This window comes from Sciurus vulgaris (genome assembly GCF_902686455.1).
Source record: "Sciurus vulgaris genome assembly, chromosome: 1".
Lineage (NCBI taxonomy): Eukaryota > Metazoa > Chordata > Mammalia > Rodentia > Sciuridae > Sciurus > Sciurus vulgaris.
The window spans coordinates 189,619,207-189,645,785 of NC_136461.1; the positions used below are offsets into that span (position 1 = coordinate 189,619,207).

A 26,579-nucleotide genomic window follows, 5' to 3' on the forward strand; every position below is an offset into this window, starting at 1 on the left:
TTTACAGCTTATAACACAACTTTTATTAGAAAAGTTATACATAACATAGCATCAACTATTTTCAAGAACAATATTAAACCCGATAAGCAACAAAACCAGACTAACAAAATGTGTAACAAGAAACTAATGACCTTTCTATAATCAAACATTCAATTATCTACAATGTCTTTTTACAGAAGGGGAAAATCCATGGTTTACAGGCACATTATATTGAAAATAAAACGGCAATAGCAATTTTATACAATTACCATTCTCAAGAAACTGAATCATTAAAACAGTAATTACGAGTTCACAAATTTAAAACCTTTCACATAATTTTAAATTACTGGGTATACACTGAAGTATGAGTTTCAAAAGTGATTCTTTTTTTCCCACAAAAAGTGCCAACACTTAAGCTAGAACTTTCAGTGTAATTTTGCCCTAAAAAGTTAAGACAAGTTTTGATAATCATAATAGTCACATAATTTCTGGTGCTATCTGGTCTGTTAATAATAAAGCCTTTATTTGGATGCTTTTCTTCATTTAAATTATAGGAAACCGGATACAGGATTTCAGTTGCAAAGCTATTAAAGTTCCAACACAGGAGTGTGCAGCATTGGAAAAAGAGATCAGTACTAACATTTATAATAAATATCAGAGAAGCCATTAGTTTTTACAGCATTGTCTGCTTAAAGGTTAAGTCAATCTGGTATGTAATTTCCCATCATTCTGCCTTTTTAGTAGGCAGGGAAATTTCTATTTTCATGATCTGAATACTCAAATATATCCAACCATCTTTTAAAAACTCTTGATTTATAGCTCCTGGAAGTCACAAATGTTTTTAATAGTCATTCCACTTTAATAAGTCTATTTCTGTTCATTTTGGAGCTGCACTAAAACAATAGAACTCAGGACAGCAAAGTTCACCATACTCATATGGAATGATATACAAAGAAGACCGCTTTAAACCAAGTCAGTCCTCTTTGTAGCTGAAGGGGATCAGTCACAACACTAATTCACATACACCTGCTCATTATGGAATTATGCTTTCAAGATATCTTAAGATGATGATCTCTGTTTCAGGTACCACTGCTAAGTACAGTGGTTAACTAGACTGCCAGTTTTACTGATGGGAAGACATTCTATTTCCTGTCAGAGACACATAACCATAGTTCTTAATCAAACTGTCAGGCATTTTCCTAGACAGGTTTTCCTTTTCAATACAGTGATGGAGAACTAAGATAAAAATTGTCGACAGTTATTCAACATTATTACATGCACCAATATTGCACACATCTGTTCTGAACTCTTAATCTTCTGGGTCCTCGGGGTGCTGTTTTCTCCATCAGAACACAAATATAACCCATATAAGCAGTTTCCCTTAAAGATGAAATGGACATATTTAAAATACTGGGGAAAAAATAAAGAAAGAAAAAGCAGAGATTTTGTATAGACAAAAACCTAAAATTTTCTTAAAGGATTTTTCTGTGTGCCCTACACATGGGGGCAATTTGTATGCACTAGTGAATGAACACTAGCTATAATGCTTCTAGCTCTTCAAATAATATGGAACCTTGGTCCAGGTGTTGCAATGATGTCACTGTATGGTTCTTCCTGGGTCAGCTCAATAGCTTGCTGCTTTTTGAGAACCAAGAAGCTGTAGAACTTTGCTGCAGCCTGTTTTCGGTTCGTGTTTCGACATAATTCAAGCAAACTGATGGATTCAGCTCCAGTTTTAGCAAGAGCTCGCTGAAATAAAACAACAAAAATGATTAAAATAACATAATATAGTACTCATTTAAAAAGGATATCAATTTTGGTACTGGAAAAAGTGTATATTCTTTTGGGGGTTAGGATTGGAAAAGTATGTGAGTGATTCTCATGTTAAGTTAGAAAGAAAAGGGTCAAAGTACATTACATACAGCTAAACTCAAAGCTCAAGAAACAAAGTTGGTTCAGTACATATTATTAAAATAACTTATCTTTGGACATCTAGTGTGGTAATAGTAAAATCTAGTACTTAAGAGTTTTAAAAGTGAGAAAATAGTTTTAAAAGTCAACTCTTTTTTTAAAAAAAAAATCTATTCTAGGAAATTATAAGCAACATGCATGGTATTTCATAGATGCTCAAGATTATCTGTACTGGGTACATTAAGACCCAATGGCAAATGACATCTGATGCCACAAAATGGGAAAATATTCTCCTGAATGCTTTCCAGGATTACTCTTGGCTCAACAGTTTGTTTTTAACTAAAGTATTTTAAATGTATTCTCAAAAAAAGTTCACAAAGCTAAGTTTTCTGGTCATAACATAAAACTTTATTTTTGGAGGAACAATGCTAAAAGTATTTGATGAAACATTTTCCTCTAAAATGACATTTGGATACCTGAAGACCATGAAGCATCTGCTGAGTCCTTTTGTTCCATCTCCTTTCTTCTTGATCCTGATCACCCCCGGAAGCGTCTTCATCCTGAATGAAAATGACCACCCAAAAAGCTGACAAAACTGCTCTGCTGAAAAAGGAAGTAAGTTTCTACATCTCCTGGATGCTCTTAAGTCAACCATGTAATCTCAGCAGGGGGAAAAAAAAAAATCACTTGGCACTAGTATGAACTTTGAAGTTTTTCTACTTAAGTTACAAAAGAGAGTCCTCTGTATATGAAGGCAAATATTTGGCTAAATATAAGGTTTTACATTGCTCTGTGAGGATGTGGTCCACGGACTGTTGCAGAACATCCGTTTTTAGTTATTGGTATTCTTGTCAAGAACTTAGGTAAGGGTATAAAGCAACTATGCCACTAAGTATAATATTTCAACTAATATATATAAATATGTGTGTGTGTAGGTGTGTATATGTATATACACATACAAATAGTTGATTTATATTCTGGCAGACTCATACTATCATGGACCAATACCAAAGGACCTGCAGAACAGCTGAGTAATTAGTATTGATCTGTATGGTATACAAAAAAAAAAAAAAAAAAAAAAAGTCTATAATCCTCAATATATGTTTTACTTTAGATCTGCTGCCTAACCAGGTGTGGTGGTGCATGAATATAATCCTAGCAATTTGGAGGCTGAGGTAGAAGGATTTCAAGTTCAAGGCCAGCCTCAGCAACTTAGTGAGACCCTGTCTCAAAATAAGAAAATTAAAAAGGGGATGGGGATGTAACTCAGTAGTTGAACACCCTTGGGTTCAGTACTCAAAAAAAAAAAAAAAAAAAAAAAAAAAAAGGCTGCTGCCTAAACAACTTCTTGAATTCTTTCAATTCTGAAGTTGGTATGGATGTGGGGAAGCAACTGTGATGTTCCCAAGATACTCTAGAACATAGGCTGGAGTAGCAACAAAACTAAAGTTTGGCTTTAAAATAATGTGGTATTCATGTTAAAGTTAAGCACAACTGCTATGACTGCCATAATGATAAATTAGAATACAAATAAATACCAGTGAAGCCATATTTGATCCATAAACTATTTGCCTTGGAAGAAATTTTTTGAACAGTTTCAATGCTACCTTGAGAAACATCTTAAACTTAACATTTAAGGAAATTAATTTCTAAAACACCACGGTTTTTTAAAATATAAAAGTCCCCTCAAACCTTCACTCTGACTACTTTAGCTGAGTCATTCTCTGCCCTGATCTATTTAAAACAAAATAAAAACAAATGGAAGATGTTTGGTTATTTAATTGCCAAGCTAGAGACAGATGAGGTTATACCAGAGGCAGATGATAACAGAAAAAAGAACTGACCACTGACCACAAGAAAATGAAAAGCAGCTAATAAGCAATTTAGAAGTCAACTAAGAAGTGTAGGACAGTCCATGTCCTTCAAAAGCCCACAAGTGAGCCCATGAATTATAGCACACCAGAACATTTGATGTATTTAATGATGATCTATGCCACTAAGAATCTGTTAGTTGAATTTTGATTCTATTTGAACATTTTTCATCACTTTGCTGTCCAATATAAATCGAAGACAAAATGATCAGAGGGTGAAGACTTCTGCTAAATCTGGAATGGGAATTTATTCATCAGACATCTCTTTTACAATTTTCTTACCTCTTCCTCTTCATCATCCTCCTTCTCTTTCTCTTTCTCCTTTTCTTTTTCTGGCAGAAGTTCTAACTCTGGTATTAGCTGACAGATATTTGGAGGTTCTTCTGGGGGAAGCTCTACAGGTGGTATTTCCATCTGTTCTACCTGCTGTGGCTTAAAGCATTAAAAATTAAGGCATTTTAAGATACACATTTTAAGAGTAGTATTTTGAAACATGCAAATACAGTTAAGGTTTTCCAGATGGAAAGAAATACTGGGATTATATTTCCCTACTTTCCCACTATCAAAAATTGATCAATGTCTTTTATTATAAAGGAACAACATGGTAAAGTCATTACCCTAGCAACAAAAATGTTTGATTTTTTAAATACTTTTTAGCAGTCATAGTTAAAAGGCTGTGAGAACTTTAAAGCTAAGAAAAAACTGTATGCATTAAAAATAGAGAAAACAAAAACTTTTTTCTAAAAAAACCACACCTGGACTCCATGGCAAAATAAAAATGTTAACCAGCCCAGTAATGTCAACTGTTACTGCATGAAACTGCCAGTTATTATAATGTAACTTAAATTTTTGGACTTTGACTCTTAATAAAACCTTAGAACTTTTCAGGGTCTGTTTCCTGTATTTCCTTCCTTTTGAGCTTATTATAAATTATCAAGAATATGAAAAACAAAATCTTTAAGAACCCAAAGAACTACCAGAAGGACAGTGATACTAGAGTCACATACCCACTACCTCTTCCCATTCTGAGCTCAAGAAAAACTCTTACCAAATCCCTTACCACCAGAGGGCAGAGAACGAAAAATTAGAAGTTTCTACCAGCAATACCTCTTAATGGAGGCTGAACCAGGAACTCAAGGTTACCAAAAGGCCTCCTTTACTCAATTTATTCTATAACTTAAAATTAAGAAGCCTAAATCAGACCCTACTATTTCCTTTATATTTATCCTAGCTGAACTTAATGGTAGCCAAGTATCAATGAAGTAGCCAGATACTGCTTTACTTTTTTTTTCTTTTCTTTCTTCCAGTTATTTGAAAAGTATGTGCTGATTACTAAATAAGACAACCTAAAACTGCACAATATTGGAGACTGGCAGGAAATGTTTACTAAAGAATAAACCAGAATCAAGTTCAGAGTCAAGGATTCCACACTGGCCAAGGTTTTGCTCACTTTGGACCTCTTTGAAGCAAGACTATTCAAAAAGAGTCAGGCAGACTCTGCAGACTCCCAGAACATCTTCTCCCACTTAAGGTAGACTACGTTCATATCTTCAGCTGCCATTCTTCTGGACCCATTCCTTTCCATTTTCTGCCTAAACCAAGATAATTCAAAAGGACTCCTTAAATACCACTTGCTACGGACTATGAATATATTCTAATGATGTGCTTACTTACAGGTATCACAGGTTCTGGATCAACTTGTCCAGCTTTTCGCTTAACTCCCTGAGGTGGTGGTGGGGGCATGGCCGACTCATCCAGGTTTGTTCTGCTGGCCTCCATCACTGACTCTTGGAGGCGGCTTGGCTCCTCCAAAATGGGCTCATCTGCAATTAATGATATGAAAAAAGTTAAGTCATACTGTTTTAACTAGTATTTTAGTCATTTACTTTTAAAACTGGTACACTTAAGACACAGGCATAGTTATCCTCTCAAATTAAGACCACCAGATAAATTTTTACTGCTGTAAAGACTACTCAGTTTATAATACATATGCAAGGGGGAAAAGGTCTTAAAAGTCCTAACCTCGGTCCAACTGAGGACAATGCTTTAGCAGACAAAATCCAGCCAATTCAGATAATAAGTCATAAACCTTAAAACTTTCTGAGCACAAAGTTTCACATTTACTAAGGTAATGAGATCCAAAGCATTTCCCCATTCAAAAATTTGAGCATATCCTGTATTTCCTCTTTTCTTTTACTCTGGCAATATAAAGGTAAATTCTGGTATTTAAACTTCTGAGAACTATCCCAAAAGAACAGACCAATAACATCACGCTGTTGATGCTGCTGTTGCTGGTCTTCTCTAGGAACTTCTGGATTTTCAAATTCTTTGAGGAACTCATCCAAATTATCTGCCTCTCCTCCTTTCCTCCTTTTTCTAAGATCTTCTGGTACAAGTGGTGTAAGACAGCGTGTAAAGAGCTATAAAAGAAATAAATAGTAATTATAAAATAAACCACACCAACTGAAAGCTCACTGACATTTCTAATTTTCATTAATGTTTTAATAGTTGCAATCAGTATGCCTTTATGATTTTTACCCAGTATTATATTCACACTCTAGTAACTCATCTAAAAATGACTCCAAATTGTTAACTATAGTCAAATTGTTAACTATAGCAAACTTCAGAAAAACTAATTTATCCACTCTCAACCGTTAAGGTTTTAAATTTAAATATCTGCCTGTAGTTTACTTTCATATTCATAAACTGAAAATTCAATCCAACTTCAAGCATAATAGTTTTCCACTGTGCTTTTCTCACTTAATATATAGAATAACCTTTACTATTATTTAAAATATTTTAATGGTATAATATTCCTGTGATTGTGAGAATGTTACTATTTGAAGAATAATATTTCACACTTGCTCTTCTTTTTAATATTTTAGGTGACATACGCCTGTAATCCCAGAGGCTTGGGAAGCTGAAGCAGGATTGTGAGTTCAAAGCCAGTGATGGCAACTTAGCAAAGGTCCAACTAACTCAGCAAGACCCTGTCTCTAAATAAAATATAAAAAAGGGCTGTGCATGTGGTTTAGTGACCTTCAATTCATTCCTGGTACCCAAAAAAAAAAAAAAAAAAAAAAAAAAAAGTTTCACCGTAACTTTACCTCTTTGGAGTATTTAAAAATTTTTTTAAAATTTCTTACAGACTGCATTTTGATTTACTGTACACAAATGGGGTACATGTTTTTGTTTCTATGGTTGTGCACGATGTAGATTCATACCATTTATATAATCATACATGTACATAGAGTAATGAGGGCTCTGTCTCACTCTGCCATTTTTCATACCCCTGCTCCCTCCTCCCTCTCATTTTCCTCTATGTCATCTAAAGTTCCTCCATTCCTTTGGAGTATTTTATAGAGACTATAGTAAAAACACTAGGTGCAGTGGTGCAGACTGAGGCAGGAGGATCACAAGTTCAAGGTCAGTCTCAGAAACTGGCAAGAACCTTGGCCACCTAGCAAGTCCCTTTCTCAAAAAAGGACTGTGGTGGTAGCTCAGTGATAAAGTACCTCTGGGTTCAATGCCCAGTACAAAAAAAAAAAGGTTCTATGCACATTACAACTTTAAACAAAAAAATTAGCTCAACAGCACTGCTTCATTCATTAGACACCTTTGAACTTATTTTGATTTGGAATCGGTAGAAACAGAAAATATCCTATTGGTTAAAAAAAAAATTCTCTTAAAGTCAGAACTCTTTGTTGTGGCAAAAATTAGAACTATCTCATGATTTACTCAGAATACAATAAAGAATGCAGATGTGAAACACAATAAACATTAAGGCAATATAACTAACAGTTTCTTATAGGAAGCTGAAAAGAGAACTAATATTAAAAATGTCAGTGGCTTTTTAATATCGGAAACATTCTATATCAACCTTTTAGTAATGTTGGTGTCACCACTATTTCACATGAGGACATGTTTCGTATATTGTGATTTATGGATGAAAAAAGAAAGGTGCCATGTTGTTGAAAAATATTTGATCAAAAAATGATTAAGATTTTTAAAATTTAGCTTTTTCAAAAAAGCAGAAAATATATATGAAATAAAAAATTCTGTAAACCATATTACCTTCAGTAGTCTGTTATTCCATAAAGGCTGAGCAGGTAAAGAGAAAAGTTTTTCCACTCCTCCTGTTTCTTTCCACATCATCAATTTCTTGGTTGGTGGTGCCAGATCCAAAGTAGTAACAATATCAGAATAATCACTAAGTTGGGCTCTAATTGTCTTGCTATCCAACTCTTTGACACTGTCAACAATCAGCTTCCTCTTCCTCTTGGCTTTTGTTTCTTTGACTAGAAGAAAATAAAATGTCATTTTCTTAAGAGGCAAGGACAGAACACAATGCAAAGAGACTTGGCATGACTATACCCTCTTTTCTACACAAACGCCCTAGTAGGAAAATTAAGTTTCATGAAGGCAAAAGGTTTTAACTAAGGTTTTCCAAGCACTATTTAGAACAGGCATACACCAGGTGTTCAATAAAATTCTGCTGAATGAAAAGTATGTATAGACCTTTAACACAAACTCAGTAGAATAAGGCAAGGAATAATACATTTTAACCCACATAACTTTATGCTATAAACACTGAACATATTACACTGGATTCAAAGTTGGGCTCAAGTTCTAGGTTCTGAAATTTCCTAGTTGTGTTAACCTGAAAAAAATGGTTAACTTCAGCTTGCTTCTTTTTAAAAAATCTGAAATACAGCCATTTATAGGAGTTGTAAAATAGCATTGTGTCTGGCAGAAATGTTTGCAAACATTATTTTTACTGGAAAAGTTCTTATTTATAATGGCAGTTGTACAAGCAGCTTGCTAAAGTGAACCAAGTCCAAGCCCAGTCAGACACACCAGAAACTTCATCTTAAAATACTTTTTCTATAGGTCTAAGTTTTACAACTTTGCAAACTAGTTATAATTGTCTAGATTTAAGAAGCTCGTGGGATTAAATTCTTTTAAGATTTCACCCTGTCAGATGTTATACCTCATTAAGTTTTTATGTATAAAACATTTATGAGGTTCAAATTAAAAAATATATAAATACAAGTGATATTCTCTGTAACCTGTCCTCCAGGTACTGAATTCCCTTTCCTAAATGTGCAAGTTCAAGACCTTGTAATAGCCTATAAAACCTGAACTATTCAATTTAACCACAATAGCACACTTAATCCTTTCTACAGTTCTGTGTCATATCTGTTGACTATTTAAATTTATGTTTCTTTAATTAACGTTTGAGTCCCATGAGAATAAGGACTTGTTCACCTTTATATCCTTAGTTCTAAAGGTAAGCACTCTTCAGAGTAAACCCCTGAAATTAGTCTTGTTCTACTTTAAAGTAAAAGTCATGTCTTAAAAGTTCTGGAAATGATTTCAAGTATACTACCTTACCATCTCCATAAGTCATATAGAAAATTTGCACCTGAACTACGGATCTCAAATTGCCTCTGTTACTAAGGAGCAGCTCTCCAAATAAATATTGTTGCCCAATGTTTCTCAATGAGCACTAAAATCAGAAATCTCTGATTCTAGAATATATGCTATTCTCACTATTTTTAAGAGTACTTTCAGGTTTTTCTAGACTGTAGACCAACTGTACAGAATCTGCAACTGTGGAAAATAAAGCATCAATCTTGTACTTTATTGTAAAATGCCTGGCAATGATTTCTAATTCTCACACACAAGTAGAAAGCTAATTATCTTGGGAATTCCATTAGACCAAGATATACATTAGCAGAAAGCTTGTTCTACACTTTTGTACTTTCAGTAACCTGTCCAGGTATTCTATAAAATATTAAAACTATAATTGGATATAATAAAAACTGATATTGACTGTGACATAGAAAAAGGAAGTTAGTTACCTTCAATAACAGCAAAAGCAGATCAGCAGGCAGACAAGAGTCAGAACTAAGATCTTATGTTCTACATGCTATAAACATCTAAAGGTTTGTTTGCTCACCAGTAATATCAATGGGTTCCAAAGCAAATGCTTCTTCCTCATTTGGAACAAGAGTTGTTTGATCAGTCATAGTTGGCATTGGTTCAACTGGATCCACTGAATCAGGACTGTCAGGCCCACCCACTACAAAAACAAATATGGTTACAATTGGCTTGGGTATGTAATATATACCTTACAAATGGAAAAAGAAATCTCTCTTTGAAACTAAAAGACACCCCACTGGTACTAAACTACTTTTACATTTATGAGGCAGCTCCTCCAGAGCTGAACTCTAATAAACAAAAAAGGGAGGGGCACAGGGTTAAACACATGAGAGTCAGAACTAGTCATCAACCATAAGTACTATATTCAAAGATATTTATGGTTCATTGAAAACTAGAACTTTTTGTTTGTGGTCTTCTATGTTAAGTATCCTTTGGTTGTCATATAATCATCCCAGAATCACCACTGAACATAAAATGCTTACTTGATACATTATCGTCCTCATCCATATCATCATGTGCAGGCTGCTCTGGCAACATCACCCCTGCCTCAGAGAGGGCAGGGGGATCATCGAAGATACCACCATCATTATTACTAATAAGTTTGTCATCTGAAATAGGGAATGTAATTTAGCTAAAATTTGAAAAAGAAATGCTAAAAGAATAATAGTCAATCACTGGAAAAATAAAAGTTATGTTAAAGTGGATTAATTTAAACCTGAATTCAGTTTGTACGTGTTTCTTAAGGTTCTTTGTAAACATATAAAATAATTAGTATATCAGAATTTGTCATTTATATTTTTAACTCATGTACCTATTTAAAAATGTTAACATATATATAAAAAAAAAGCAGTTTAAAGAACTAGCAAAATTTATAATTCTTAGAAAAGCATCTTTACAAAAATTAGATGTTTAAAAATTTTAGGCTCGTTGTACACAACTTTTATTCAATTAACTGATCAAATTCACATATGTACCTAGCTGCTCAAGCAGAATTATCAACTGCTTCAAAACATCACTAGTGAATACAGAAATTAGAATAACTTTCAGTGACCTACCTAATATTCCACCATCATTTCCTTCTCCAAAATTATCATCTTTATATTGGTCTTCATATTCTAAATGGTTAATTTTCTCATTCAGATTGCTGGTGCTCTGTTCAGGTTCTAGGAGTAGGTTAGAAGCACTAGTGCTTACTAACATGTCATCATCCTCAAAAGCACTGCCTTCTCTCATTATCTCACGATCATCCATTCCAAAGTCGCCTAAACAAATTTTGGTAAATCATTAGGTGAGAAAGGTTAACACTGCTGTTAAAAAGAAAACAAATGATTTATTACAATTGTAATGTCACACTTGCCTATTAAAGTATCATTTATCTTTGAATATTAAAACATCTAGTTTAAGTTTTTTTTTTTTTTTTAACTAACCCTAGGGGCATAACTATATCAAACTTAGATCCAAATTTAGGTTATCCTAAATGTGTCAGGTAAACCTAAATATGTGTTGTATGTTAGGTTTCATTATCATTCATAGACTTAAAACATTACAGTGTTTTTTCATCCAGAGAATGTGGTTTGCTACCAGTTTTGAATACCCAAGTTTTTGGATAGTGGTTACAATAATTGTTTCAAAATGATTAGTTTAAAAGTGAGCATTGCTTCACCACAGGGGTTTTTCACGCAAATCAAAACATAGATTATATTGTTTACGGAGAGCAGGAGCAGGCAGAGTGAACTCTAAGATTGATGCATTAATGGGAATAAAGTTTAATATGCTGACAGCAGGGCAAATTCTTTTCTTGATGAAACTTCAAGTTTTGTCAGCATGAACAAAATAAGCCTATTTGTTAAAATTGCTAGTAGTGTCAAAACATAATTATAATATTTTAACTAACAGAAATTTGTTTCTTTTACCAAAATCATTTTCTTGTAGGATACTGATGTTCCCAACTTCCTCTCTCATAGTTATCTCTTCCACTCTACTCTGGTTCAGGCTGAACTGCTGGGCTACATCAATGTCACTTTAAAAGAAGTTCAAATACATGTTAGATTCAAGTCTCATATACAAACTATAAAGTTTTAGAAGTCTAATATTTAATACTCAGTATATTTCAAAATAATCCAAGCATGAGAGCTAAGTTATATTTAAAAGAATTTAAAACCACTGATGACCTGCAAGCAAAACATGTTGAAATCACATCTAAGGCAATATAGCATATACTCTTAGATGAAACAATTAGAAATGATGGGCTAGATAGAGAGGGTTTTCATCAGGGCCCCACAACTTACTAGCTGTAAGAACTCAGAAGTTATTTGGCTTTTCTGAGACTCAATTTCTCTATCAAAAAAACCACCTCATTGATTTAAAAATACAAAAAGCATGTAATGTTAACCAATCTGGAATACTTTTGGGCAAATCCAGAACATGAACACTTCACAAAAATGACTAAGTTTGCTTAGTAAATAAATGGGATCAAAACATAAAAGGGATGCAAGAGCTCTTAGAATCTTAAAAGACTTATGGGACATATTAATCAAATGCAGTCTGTAGACTTTGTGTAGTCCCAAACTGAAAAGAAAAATAAACAAACATACACCAGAAGAGAAGGAGAAGAAAAAGTCTATGTGTCAACTGGGGACATTAAATGCTGACTGGATATTTCATTAAGAAATTACTGGTATTTATGAGGTGTGAAGTCATGGGTATGTTTTAAAGATCCCTTACTTTTAAAGCTATAAATACTGAAATGTTAGAGATGAAATAAAACTGGCAATATATTGATAAAGAAGTAACATATGAGGTATGTAATATTAATCTTTCTTAGTTCAAAACTTTGCATAATTAAAAAAAGGTGTGAGGAGGGGGAAAAAAAGCAGAACAAGTGCTCAGCATTAACAAACACACATACAATATGAAAATAGATTAAAAAATGTACCCAAATTAGGAGTCAGAGCATTTCAAACAACAGAGAGATTTGCCATCAAATAAGTCGTGTTGGGAATAGAGGGTTTCTTGATTGGAAAGCCATAGTTGCATTTCCTATCAAGGTATAATAACTGGACTTTAAGGACTTGAGAAGAGGGAAACAATATACCATAGGCCTCTGCTGTAACAGACAGTGTAACTTTCCCTGTTAAAGTGTGTACAAACAATTTTCTTGCTCTTCATAGAAAGTTATGTTTATTTCTTTTTTAAAAAGGGGGCTCTGAGGATAGGTTGGTCATGAAGATAATCAGTAGGTGACTTTAAGATATACCTCTGAAAAAATTATCTTGAAGCAATAGTTCAAGTTACTGATATCATTATATAAAAGTACACCCCTGGACAACTATTCAGTTTAAACAAGTTTTGACCTAAGTACATCAGAATTCTAATGTCCTGTTTGTGTAAAAGTTGATATCAATGATATTCTTACAGAAGGAACACTATCTAGTTTATATATTTCATATGTATACACAATCCTAAATGAAACATATTCATTTTACCTAGATGTTAACTCAATGTTGAAACATTCCAAGGAAAACTATGCATGTGGAACCCAAAAATATGCTTCTTATAGACCAAACTAACAATTAAAAAGAAAAAGAGGAGGAGTACATACTCTAAGTCTGGCAGTGGTTGATCAAAGTCATGAAATTCTTCAGGTAAAGTAATGGCATTATAGGCTGCCTCCCGATTTTCTTCAGGCAGGTCAACAACACCTTGAAAACAAATATTAAGTTTCAAGGCCTATCTACACCACAGATTATGGATCATGGGGAGTGAAGTGGAAATAATTTCCTGAGGTTATATTCCAAAAAGTTTGATAACATGCAACGTAACTTGAAGCACAAGTACATGTTTCTGTATTATCATAAACCATATTACTTATTACAAAAAAAGGATAAAGCACCAATTATATATTAAGCTGATAAGGGGTAAAGAAAAGATCACAAAGGAATACAATAAATGTTAAAAAGGAGTTCTTTTAGGGGACAATAAAAATATTTAATTTTAGTTATGCTTAAAAATTCTCATAAGAAATTTCAAATAAAATGACAGGCATAAGGAGAGAAAAAACTAGTTATCTCCAACACACATCACTCTAAAAGATGAAACTATTGGGCACAGAGGCATATACCTGGAATCCCAGTGGCTTGGGAGGCTGAGGCAGATGGATCGCAAGTTCAAAGACAGCCTCAGCAATTTATTGAGGCCCTAAGAAACTTAGTGATACCCGTCTCAAAATTGAAACAAACAAAAACAAAAACAAACAAACAAAAAGGACTGGGGATGTGTGGCTCAGTGGTTAAGCATCCCTGGGTTCAATCCCCAGTAGCAAAAATAATAAATACATGAACAGAAGACAAAACTAAAAAACATGTTAACAAAATGCACAGTGGTCACACATAGAAGCTCAGGTATTATAGAACTTGCTTAAAATACTTTAAACCTTAAATCTCAAACATTTATTGTTCATGTATTAAAACAAACTGATGTACTAGAATATAACCTCAGTAGAAACTATTGTATAAAGCACCTCTCGTTTACATGTGGATTATTTTAAATAGAATAAAATTTCACCAATGCTTAAAAACATCACAGAATTTTTTATTCATATAAATACCCCAGTAATTATGTATTAAGATTATTTGGGAAAAACTGAAAATCTTAAAATTGTCTTTTCTTAGCTATCTTTAAAAAACAAATCATCCCATAATAGTTTTCAATATTTCAACCTCTGAAGACGGTTTTATATACACTGCTGAAAAAAGGGATAAAGGAATCACTCTAAAGACAGATGCAAGTGCAGTGGGTTTCCCTGGAAGCACTGGCTCCCCAAACCTTGTGCTACCTTTGAAGGAATCCTTGTACTGCAATAAAAATAAAACATGCTGACCTAGAATGTTTAGTAGTTTTCTGCACAAAACATGGGAAACTCCAAAGTTTAAACAAACAAACAAAAAAAGAGGTAATAATACCTGGCCGAAAAGCCATCTTTATCTTAATGAATGCTTCATTACAGTCTGCAAGCAGGTATTTGGCTTTCCTGTGATAGATTCGAACTACTCCCAGCAAGAGATGTCCTGATGTTCGCAGTGCCATCTTCACCTTTGAATAAAACATTAACATTAATCAAATTTATAATTTTTATAGTTTTACAAGTATGCTTTGAAGTTTGCATTTTGTTATGTATAGGGAGTTTTTACTTTCTCTTTATACCTTTTTTCATTTATTGCCCCCAAATCACCTATATTTTATTTCTTACTATTGTGACCTGTCAATTTCTTCAATATACCCCCCAAAGATAGAGAGTAGTAATTTATAATTTAACACAGACATGAAAACAGTTATGAAACAGGAACCATATCATTCCATGGACTATGTCATTAGCACAGTTTTGACAATTGTAAAGCTGCTAGAAATTTGTTCACAGGTTTTTGTATAGATATAAGTTCTCAACTACTAAGTAAACACCAAGAAGTATGACTGCTGGATTGTACAGTTTTGTAAGAAACTACCAAACTGTCTTTTATTTTTTTGGTTCTGGGTACTGAACCCAGGGGTACTTAACCATTGAGCCACATCCCTAGTCCCATTTATTATATTTTATTTAGAGACAGGGTCTCACTAAGTTGCTTAGGGCCTTGCTAAGTTACCGAGGCTGGTTTTGAACTCATGATCCCCCTGCCTCAGCCTCCAGAGCTGACAGGATTAGAGATGTGTCCTGGCTACCAAACTGTATTTTTAAGTGGCTATACCACTTCAAATGCCCAAAGACAATGAATGAGATTTTTTTTTTGTTGCTCTACATTCTGACTACCATTTGGTGTTTATTAGTGTTAGGAATTTTGGCCATTCTAATAGTGGCATCTTGTTTTACTTTGCATTTTCTTGATACCGTGATATGGCAAACATACTTGTTTTCTGTACATTTTCTTTGGTGAGCTGATTAAAAGTATTCAACCCTTTTCGTAAATAGCTTTTTCCTTGTTGAGTTTTAGGGGTTCTTTGTATATTTTGGACAACAGCCTTTCAATATATATTTTTAACAAAGATTATTTTCCTTTTTTTAATTTTTGGTACTAGCAACTGAATTCGGGGCACTTAACCACTGAGCTACACCCCCAGCCCCTTAGAGTCTCACTAAATCCTTAGGGCCTCACTAAATAGCTGTGGCTGGTCTTAAACTTGTGATCCCCCTGCCTTAGCCTCCTGGGGCCACGAGGATTACAGGTGTGCAACCACTGTGCTGGCTTCACAAATGTTTTCTGTGAGGACTGCCTTTTCTTCCTCTTGATAGTGTCTTTTAAAGAGCAGATTTTTTTTTTTTTTAATGTTTCTAATAAGCACACTTTGCTGAGCTATACACCCAGACCCCAGAAACTTGAATTTTAATGAAGTCCAGCAAATAAATTCTTTCTTTGTTGAATCATGCCTTTTGGTGTTGTATCTTAAAAGCAGCCATCAAACTCAAGGTCATTTAGATTTTCTACTATATTCATTTCTAGGACTATTATATTTGGTATTTTAACATTTAGGTCTGCTCCACTTTAAGCTTTTTTTTTTTTTTTTTGAAAGGAGTAAGACCTGGGTCTAGATTAATTTCTTTTACATGTTGATGCTCAGTTGTCCCAGCACTATTTGTTGAAAAGACTCATGTTTTCTCTATTATATCATTCTTTAAATGGTTGCACTGCACAGGACCAGAACTAAATTTCAAAAATTAGAAATAATGTACTCTACCCAAAAAGAGAAGAAAAAGGTTAAATAAATCATGTACAAATAAAATAATAATTTATGGGTCTGTAATTCCTTATCTGAAATCCTACAGGCCTTTCAGGATTCAGAACTTTCTGAATATTATGAAGGTAATACAGTATATATGCCATATATTAAATATTTCCAGGAGGGTCTAGGAGGCCCTCCATAATCATAAACACTAGTTATTTCTACAGGGAACTTATGAATACTAAGTTATTACACCTTAGCTGAGGTGAAGTCTGTTTCAAATTCTGCATTTAAGTTCTTTGGATGTGAGACCATGACACTATAAAGTTACAAGCATTAAATGAGGTAGAACTATGAACATATCTGTTCCTGAATACAGTCTAATTACAGAAAAATATAATACAGAACAGTATAATTCAGTTTTGTTTGGAAGGTTTTCATTTCACTAAAATTTTCAAATTAATACTATCTTGAATCACATGAAAGTCTTTAACACTAATAAATTCCACAGCTATAATTCTAAAGTCAGACAAAATTCCACATACAGACACTTTAATTCCAAGCACAAACTTTCACTTCTCCCACCTAGAAATATGTGTTTTTCTTTTTGTAACCTACACCTCAGATAGAGCATTTATCTCCAGGATATAAAAGAACTCAAAAACTCAACACCAAAAAAACGAAAAACGAAAAACAAATGACCTAATCAATAAACGGACAAAGGAACTGAGCAGACACTTCACAGAAGAAATATGGTCAACAGATACATGAAAAAAAAGTTCAACATCTTTAGCAATTAGAGAAATGTAAATTAAAACTACACTGAGGTTTCACCTCTTTCCAGTCAGAATGGCAATTACCAAGAATACTAGTAACTATAAATATTGTCGAGGATGTGGGGGAGAAGGTACGCTCATACATTGCTGGTAGGACTGCAAATTGGTGCAACTACTCTGGAAAGCAGTATGGAGGTTTCTTAAGAAACCTGGAATGGAACCATCATTTGATCCTGTTATGTCACTCCTCAGTATATATTCAAAGGACTAAAATCAGCATACTATAGTGATATCAGTGTTCAGAGAAGCTCAATTCACAATAGTTAAGCTATGGAACCAACCTAGGTATTCTTCAATGAATGAACGGATTAAAAAATGTGATGCGCATACACACACACACACACACAATGGAATATTAATTGGCCATAAAGGATGAAATTATGGCATTTGCCAGTAAATAAAGATGTTATTGGAGACTACTCCGCTAGGCCAATCCCAAAAAAACCAAAGGTTGAATATTTTCTCTGATATGTGTGTGCTGACTCACAACTGGGGACATGGGAGTAGTTGCCGCTCACCTGACTGGAAAGCGGGGAGTACGGGGAAGAGGAGTGGGGCGACAGGGGCAATGGGAATAGGAAAGATAGTACAATGATTTGGAATTACTTTTCTTTGTTCATACATGAATACAGGACCAGTGTAACCCCACATCATGTACAACCACAAAAAAGGGAAGTTACATTCCATGTATGTAAGATATGACATTCTACTGTCAAGTATAACTAAAAAGAACAACAAAATGATTAGCTTCCCTCACCAGACCATGAACACCTCGAGAGTGGAGCTGTATCCTCTCATTTTTGAGGAGTTTGCAGTTTCTGATATATGAAGTGTTCTCATACCATAAATAAATAATGTATGAAGGTTAAAAAATAAGTATTTTTTCACAACTTTTCAGAACAAGTCTCTACTACATCCTCAGTTTTCTACCATTCCAGCGATAAAGAACTACTCTCTGTTGGCATACATTATACCAACGCTATCTCGACTGGCAATTCTAAAAAGAATATTTTGTAATGTTTGTCTTCCCTGCTGTGGTACAGAAGGTTTTTATATAAAACAGTTGGTACATACATGTTGTCCATGTGTACATATAAACAAATGAGGTACAAAAAAGGACTCCTAACACACAAATATAAACAGATATAAATATATATGAAAATTACTTAGAACTTTTCCTTTGAGATAAGACCTTCATATTTTTTTTTCAAGTCCACATATCTGTTCTTCATTGAAATAATTATGATAGGAGATGGTAACTGTACCTCTTGTGCTTTAAAGTTCCTTTCTTCACACAGTAAAAATTCCACATTAATTTAAGTTGTACTATATGTAAAACACAAATGTTAGAACTACTGCTTCAGACACTTTTAGAGGGTGTTAGTAAGAGCTTCTCCAGGAACAGAACAGTAAACAAGGTAAAGAAAGTAAAAGACATTAACAAGGCAGCAAACTGTCTACGGAAGAGCGTCACTTGAAAAGGAGACAGCAAATATAAATATTCTGTGATGAAGAAAAAGCATTTAAGAAACCACGTAGACCTGTGATGAGACCGAGGTAAAGTAAGCTGTGTAGATAATATTTACCGGGTGGATAAGATAGTTAGATCTGGCCCTGAAAACCTCTTAAATTAATGAGTTATTTATTTTGAATATTTTGCAAATTCCTAAATCAGGAACATTTACATAGTTATTTAAGTATACAACTAGAAAGTTAAATATAAAATATTTGGATAATGCCCTAATCTTGTACTTATTTATCATTAGAATAAGCAAATGAAAATATCAGTGTGCTTACAAGAAAATCTATGAAATTTCCTTGTCTCCAATATACAGAGATAGATGATTACTTAATGAGTTCTTTTTATAAGTTCTATTTCACCTATCAATAAACAAAGTGGATAAAAATACCAACAACAAACATACCTTTGGTGAGATGATACTCTCCACGCTGCTCTCTAAATTACACTCAAACACATGGGCTTTGGTTAGCTTCTTATCCCAATGGGCCGCTAGCCAAATTTTGGCCAGAGGCCCTCTTTTACTGAGAACAAAATGTGCGTAGAACATTGTTCTGGTTTCCTATGGTTACCTATGAACTGGCAGGAAACCTGAGGATAGAAAAAAATTTAATGTAAGTACCATATAAGAATTGAAATATTCCTCAAAACATAGAAGAAATGGAAAAAACAAATTTCCTACTTTTAATATGAGAAATACACAAGGCTTGAGAGTACAACATGCATTTCACAAAACACCTTATTGTTTTAATTTTGAAGGTAAGAAATATCCTAAAATATTAAGAGCTCCAAGGAAAACGGACAAATTGCCTTTTTTTTTTTTTTTTTAATATTTTTAGTTGTAGATGGACAAAATACCTTTGTTTTGTATAGTTTTTTAAAATGTGGTGCCAGGGATTGAACCCAGTGCCTCCCATGTGCTAGGAAGCACTCTACCACTGAGCCACAACCCCAGTCCCTCAAATTGCTTTTATACTTTGTTATCTTAAAAATGGTCATCAGAAAACTTTTTTTAAAAATTCTATCAATTTCTAATTTGATTATTAATAGTGGGAATAGTTTGCTTACTGCCCCAAACTTTATCTTTCATGCAAGAAAAAATGTCTAAGAGATATTGTCTCAGCTTTGAATGATAATCATTACTCTGTCATCAACATTGTGCTATTCAAATTTTCACAGCCCACCAAGCAAAGCTAAGTAGGCAGGATGCTCCCATTTTACAGGTGGATATTTTAGAAAAATTACGGCTCAAAAAAGTATTACTTATATATAGTTTTCTATATATTCAGGACTCTGAAAAATACTTGTCCACTCAAAATTACAAGCACATCATTGATATCTTTTTTCAGCAAGTTAATATATTAATATATAAGAAAAGCAGCCTGAAAACTTGAAGCCTTGCAGAGTACTGTGCAAAGTGGTATTTCCCTTATCTGTCTTCTTCCCCACCCCTACAATGTCAAGCACACCAATACTACATAAAAAGTGCTTACCAATTTTAACTTTTTAATTTTGAAATACAGATTCACACATAGTTATAAAAATAGTAAGGCTGTCCCACATACCCTCTACCCCATGTGCCCCCAATGGCAATATCTTATTTAACTATAATATGGTATCAAAACCAAGACAATGATATTGGTTCAGTGTTATATGTAACTCTATGCCATTATATAACGTGTAGATTTGTGCAATCACCACTGTAAATAAGATACAGGATCACTTCACCACAAAAATCTTCACACACACCTTGTTCCCCATCATTTCTAAGCCCTGGCAACCTACACTGTTGTCTGCATTTCTAATTCTGTGATTTTGAAAATGATACTTGTTGCATTTACCAATAGTATATTCCCTTTTATTGCTGAGTAGCATTCTGTGGGATATACCACAATTTTCTTAGCTGTTCACCTCCTGAAGGACCTTTAGTTGTTTAGTTTTGGGATACTACTCATAAAGCTAGCTACTATAAATACTGTGTATAGATTTATGGATAACCTAAGTCGTCTCTACAACAAATGTCCTGAAGTGTAATAGGGAATGTGGCATGTATGTTTAGTTTTAGTGAAACTTTCAATGCAACTACCAAAATTATTGTGAGATTTTCTTCTTACAACTATAGACAAGATTATTCTAAAATTTATATGAGACAAAGAAACTAGAAAAGTTAAAACTATTTCAAAGATCAAGAATTAGTCCTCATGGTTTTAAGATTTATAGCTACAACAATGGTTGACATTGTGGTGCTGGTAGAAACAAACACATGGTTCAGTGGAATAGAATAGTGAACTCAGAAATAGACACAAATAAGTCTAATATTTTACAAAGATGCAAAAGCAATTCAAAGGAATAAGGGTAGATTCAGCAAATGGTATTGATCTGATTGAATGTCATCTATAGTAAAACAAACGAACCCCAAAACTTCAACTATCATCAAAATTAATTTGAATTAGATCATAGGCTTAACATTAGGAAACATTTAGGTAAAAACAAACAAAAAACAAAACCACCTCTGGTATCTAAAGCCTGATAAGATTTTTTTTTAGATAAAAAAACAAACCACAATCCATAATGAAAAAGCACTCAATAAACTATCCTTCATCAAGTTACAAACTTTTGTTCTACAAAAGACCCCATAAGGGTTTGCAAAGACAAGCTATAGACTGGTAAAAAAAATTTGCCAAGCATGTATCTTATTAGAACTTGGATCTAGAATATGTAAAGAGTTCTCAAAGCTCAAGAATAAAAAGAAAGAAAATCCAATTAAAAAGAACAAAAGAAATGAAAAAGCTCACGGAAAAGGGCATAAGAACATGAAAAGACAGCTATTAGGAAAATGCAAATTAAAGTCCACTGAGTTATCACCATACATTTACTACAGAAGCTTAAAAAAAAAAAAGTTTTTAACATCGAATGTTGGGGAGGGTAGGCAGAAGGATCTCTCTTATGCTGCCTTTTCTTTCTTTTTTTAAAATCCGAAGAAAATTTTATAAATTTTAAAATGAAAAGTTACTTATTGTACTTTCAGTTGAAAATGTGCCCATTCTTTCCCTAAAGGAAATAAACAGGCTTCATCAGTTGCCTAACATTGTAATCTCTTTCTTCCAAATCTGAAGAACTAAGGAATACTATATTAGGAAGAATTCAGAGCAAATGCTCTGAAGTTTAAGTATTGAACACCTAAGGTTTCTTGTCACTTAGTATTTTATAGATCAAAATATGCTTTCTATAATCAAAGAACACCTCCTATGCTTAACTTAGTTTTTACTTCAAACCTTAAAAAGTTTCTGAGTAAAACCTAAGCTGCCCATACAAGTGCTATAAATAAAACCTAGAGAAATTTACAGAAATCCAATATGGCAGCATGTTTTTAGAAATGCAGTCACTGTCACAAAGCCCCAAGTTTCACTGTGGAAGCAAAACATGGTGTAACAAAAAACTTCTAAAATGCTGTTTGATATGTGACAATTACTAAATACATACTTAATAAATAAGTAAATGGGATACATCAAGTGATCTCACAGTTGACATATATAAAAGTTATAGAGGTTTTAGAAATTAAAACTACTGGCACTTTTCAACAGGTGCCAGTAGCTTACAGCCAACATTTCAGCTGCTGGTCAAAGCACCATGTCTAAACTATCCCAACTATGCAGAGGCAGTGATTCCTAAATAGATGCCTTTTTTGGCATGGGATGGAGGAGGGGCTAAGTGAGGAAGGGCCGTACTAAAATCAATCTGGAAAACAATTAGCAAGAGGAAATCATCCTGTTAACTAGAGGAAGCAAAAGGAACAGTGGTAGATCAGCTACTGACAAATCTGAATGAAGAGAATATTTAATCGCTGCTATCTTTTAAAATCAATTTTATCTTGGTAATACCAACCTTTAAAAAAAAAGTTGGTTAATCTCTATAGGTTTTGAAGATTCTAAATTTTGGTTATCCATTACAAAAGACCTTAGCAGAAAGCATGTGACAGCAGAGCAGAGCAATTTCATGACTTCTGAATTTTTCTTTTCTAAACCAACAAGCAACTTTTCAATTGAACCTAAAAAAATTATTTGATATGAAAGATTGATATTTCAGAACATATTCTATAAAGCAAAAAATGGCAATTTCTTTAAGATTATTTCAAAGAGCAAAGTCAGACTGAAGCTCATGTTTCCTCTATAACAATCATTACCAACATTTCATTCATCAATCTATAAGGACAGCCGCCAGTACTGTCCCTTTTAAGGACAATTTAACAACACCTCCAGTAATCTAGAAATGTATAATATTAACCACACACACAAAAACCCAAAAAAAAAAACAAACTTACTAAGCACCAAGTATTTTATGAATCCAACTTCCTAACAACTGAGATACATAGCAAATACTGGCCCATTTTACATATGAGAAAATAGAGCAAAGGAAGAGGATAAATGTCACTACTATTTCATGTAAGTGGAATCTGAACTTCAGTGCCCACATACCACAACACTATGTTGCCTTGTCAGCATAACTTTCAATAACATATTAGAAATAACCTACCTAGCCATCAACAAGTCTCTTGAAAATATATAAAAGAACACAGTTCAGCTTTAAGCAATAACATATAATTTGTCCTAACATGGAAAATCGCCAGGATAAGCTCAGAATGGTTGGTGGAAAGGGCAAGAGAACTCCGTGTATGTGTGTGTGTACCTACACACACACACACATCTTCAGGTCCCACATCCTCAGATTCAACCAACTGCAGATCAAAAATATTTAATAAAATTTGTCTGTCCAGTGGAGTAGAAAGGAAAGGGGTCATGGGGAACTGAAATGGAGCAAATTAAATTTCATGCATATATGATCATATTAAAATGAAGTCGACTATTCTGCATAACTATAATGTACTAATAAATGCATAAAATTATGTATTGAACATGTACAAACTTTTTCCCTTGTCATTACTCGCGAAACAACACAGCATGACTCTTTACACAGCATTTTCATTGTACTAGGTATAACCAGTAATCCAGAGATGACAATGTATAGGGAGGCTGTGAGTAGATGATATGCATGTGCAATGCTATCATATAAGGGACTTGGGCATCCAGAGTTTGGTATCCTGGAGGTGGGGCCTGGAACCAATCTCTTGGATATCAAAAGATGATGGTCCTCCCAATTTTTATTTAAATACATATATACCTCAAAGATATTGTGGGGTTAGTTCTAGACCACTGCAATAGTCATACAAGTTTTTTGGTTTCAAGGTACAAATGAATGTTATGTTTACAAAATACTGTAGTCTACTAAGTGTGCACTAGCATAATATCTAAGAAAACAATTAGGTGCCCTAACTTAAAAAAGCTTCGCTAAAAAGTTCTAATGATAATCTGAGCTTTGGAAAATGGTGCCTATAGACCTGCTCAACACAGGGTTGTCACAGATCTTCAACAGGTTAAAAAAAGGGGGGGGGGGCAGTATCTTGAAGCTTAATAAAATGATGGATGGCTGTCTTTTTAACCTGTGGTTGGTTGAATCCAATTATGTGGAATCTGAGGATGCAGACAGAGGTCAACTGTATACATTTCCAAGCACTTGACTAAGCAAAAAGTATCTGTGGGACACACATGAAACTGGTGACAAGTTACCTCTGAAAAGCAGGTTTGAAGGGACAGTAAGTCCTACCCTTTGTATATATATATGTGTGGCATACACACACGTATATACATTAACTTATGTGTACATAAACATAAGCAATTTAAAGTACAACCAACCACACTGGGAGTCCAGACATAATCCAGTTTTGCTATTAACAAGTTTAAGGTTACTTAACATCTATGTAGCTCTGTTTCCTTGCTATAATAATGGAACTATCTCTTTGGGAAGTGGAGGGTGGAGGAAGGGAAATAAGGCATTTCCAACCTTGCTCACTAGAGCTCTGTCCCTTTTGGTTCTAACATAGACTTAGGATTGTACTGTAAGAATAATCCTAGATGCAAATCCAACTCCCTCCTTACTAGCTGTTTTGCAACAGCAAATAAGTTATTTAATATGAGTTTTAGTTTTCTAAACTATTCAGTGACGATAATATTCAGCAAAAGGATTAATAGAAATCAAACAGCACATCTAACACAATGGATGCAAAGAGTAACTTTTAAAACCACCTTAGCAAAACATTAACCAGTCAGCATGATCACACCTAACCATGATGACGACTAAAAACCACAATTTTTACTTCTCAAGAATTAGAAAATTACTCAATTTACCAACTTACAAGATTTCACAAATTCTGTTCTGCTGAATAGGGATTCATGAGAAAAGGCATTCTCAACTGTAGGAGTAATCATACACCACTCTAAAGGGAAAGCTTAATTCTACAGTATGCTAATGTACTGCCTTTACAAACACAGAATAGTAAAGGTTACGCTCTACTAAATTCTGACTTGTGTATACAAAGTGCTATGTCTATTAGTTATGCACTGCTGTCACCCCAACTATACTAAACTAACTCTTATGTAATTTAATCATTGGATATGAAATACGTTCTCATCAATGCTCTCCCCCAAATAATTAAGTTGCTCCCAATATTAAACAAAGCTAAGTCGGTCTCCAAAATTCCTTAGACTTATACAGTTGGCATTTTAAGAAAACGGGATTTTAAAAAAACCAATGAGAGAAAACATTAACCTTCTCTTGTAGAGAGATGACAAGCAAACCTTTACCAGAGACCCTTCACAACACCGACGCGCTTTTGAACGCTAGGACAGCCTAACAAATCACAGTGACCAAACAAACCCTCCAGGGTTCCCTTCTTTCAAATTTGAAGGAGGCCACTAAGTCTGCCAGTACAACCTGACAGTGTCACTCCACATTATCACAGATCATTTGCATAACCTTTCTCAGGGACGGAGAAGGCATCAAAGCGTCTTTCCATCATCCGATATCATTAAACATTTTTAAAAGGCACTCAGAAAAGCTGAGGGGCAAACCAATTACGCTCACGTCCCAACTATCAGAATCAACTTCGTTGCGTTTTCTACTCGTCTGCCGAGTTTTTAACAACCGCAGAAGGAAAAAAAAAAAATTAATTGGGGGGGGGCAATGGCTGGCGAGGACCCCACTGCCCTGAGCCCCACCGCGCCGCAGTGGCAGGACCCGCACGTCCCCGACCCGCACCGCGGCTCGGCGGCCCGTGCCGCCCCTGCGGGCTGGCACCGTGCGCCCGGGCCCGCCACGCCTGCTCCCGCCCCGAATCCCGCGTCTGCCCAGACAGCCATTTTCACCCAAGGAGTAGGCGGCCCGGTGCGAGAGCGCGCTGGTTCAAACCTCCTGCCCTGCCTTCGCGGCCCAGGGCTTCCTCTGCTACTCAGCGAGAAGAGAGGGGCCGGCCCCCCAGGGCCGCGCCGAATAACGGCTTTTGTAATTTTAGAATGGACCCAAACCATTTGTTACCGAACAGGCGATGATGCGGGCCGGGGCTGCGCGGGACCCGGCCAAGAGCGAGTCCGGAGCTGAGCGGCCTGGGCGGCCGGTCGGGGGCGCGGCGGGGGCAGCACGCGGGGGCGCGGCGAGCGCTGCCTTCTGCCTAGACCTCCCACCCACCCCAGTCCCGCTCCCCGACGGCAGCACGGAGGGGAATGGGTGGGGGGGAGGGAGCCGGAGGGCAAGATTCGGCAGAGCTTCTTACCTTGCTTTCCGCTGGGAGCTGGGCGGGCTGGGTGGCCCAGGGAGGGGAAAAGGGTTGGGGGAGGGGGCGGGGAAAGGGGGGAGCCCTTGCGAGGTGTAGCTTTGGAGCAGCTCCCGCCGCCGCCACAGCCGCCGCCTCCTTTC

At 35.0% G+C, this 26,579-nt stretch overlaps 1 protein-coding gene across 1 annotated transcript; it reads right to left on the reverse strand.

Annotated features, from left to right (window-relative positions):
- RAD21 (RAD21 cohesin complex component) lies at positions 1-26,579 on the reverse strand. The gene is made up of 14 exons (XM_079141295.1): positions 26,437-26,579; positions 19,180-19,364; positions 14,669-14,798; positions 13,309-13,408; positions 11,621-11,727; positions 10,763-10,969; positions 10,190-10,315; positions 9,724-9,846; positions 7,836-8,059; positions 6,022-6,181; positions 5,436-5,584; positions 4,044-4,193; positions 2,367-2,450; positions 1-1,728 (listed from the first exon to the last, which is right to left on the reverse strand). The coding sequence occupies exons 2-14, from the start codon at positions 19,321-19,323 to the stop codon at positions 1,537-1,539; spliced, it is 1,896 nt and encodes a 631-aa protein (XP_078997421.1). The 5' UTR covers positions 19,324-19,364; positions 26,437-26,579; the 3' UTR covers positions 1-1,536.

What these genes read in the sequence shown, in the direction of transcription:
- RAD21 (XM_079141295.1), bottom strand. Translation starts at nt 19,323, where the DNA reads ATGTTCTACGCACATTTTGTTCTCAGTAAAAGAGGGCCTCTGGCCAAA. An exon ending in TCAACAGCGTGATGTTATTG is followed by an intron (nt 5,585 to 6,021) that starts GTCTGTTCTTTT and finishes CATTAATTGCAG; the next exon opens with ATGAGCCCATTTTGGAGGAG. An exon ending in AGGATGATGAAGAGGAAGAG is followed by an intron (nt 2,451 to 4,043) that starts GTAAGAAAATTG and finishes ATTTTCATTCAG; the next exon opens with GATGAAGACGCTTCCGGGGG.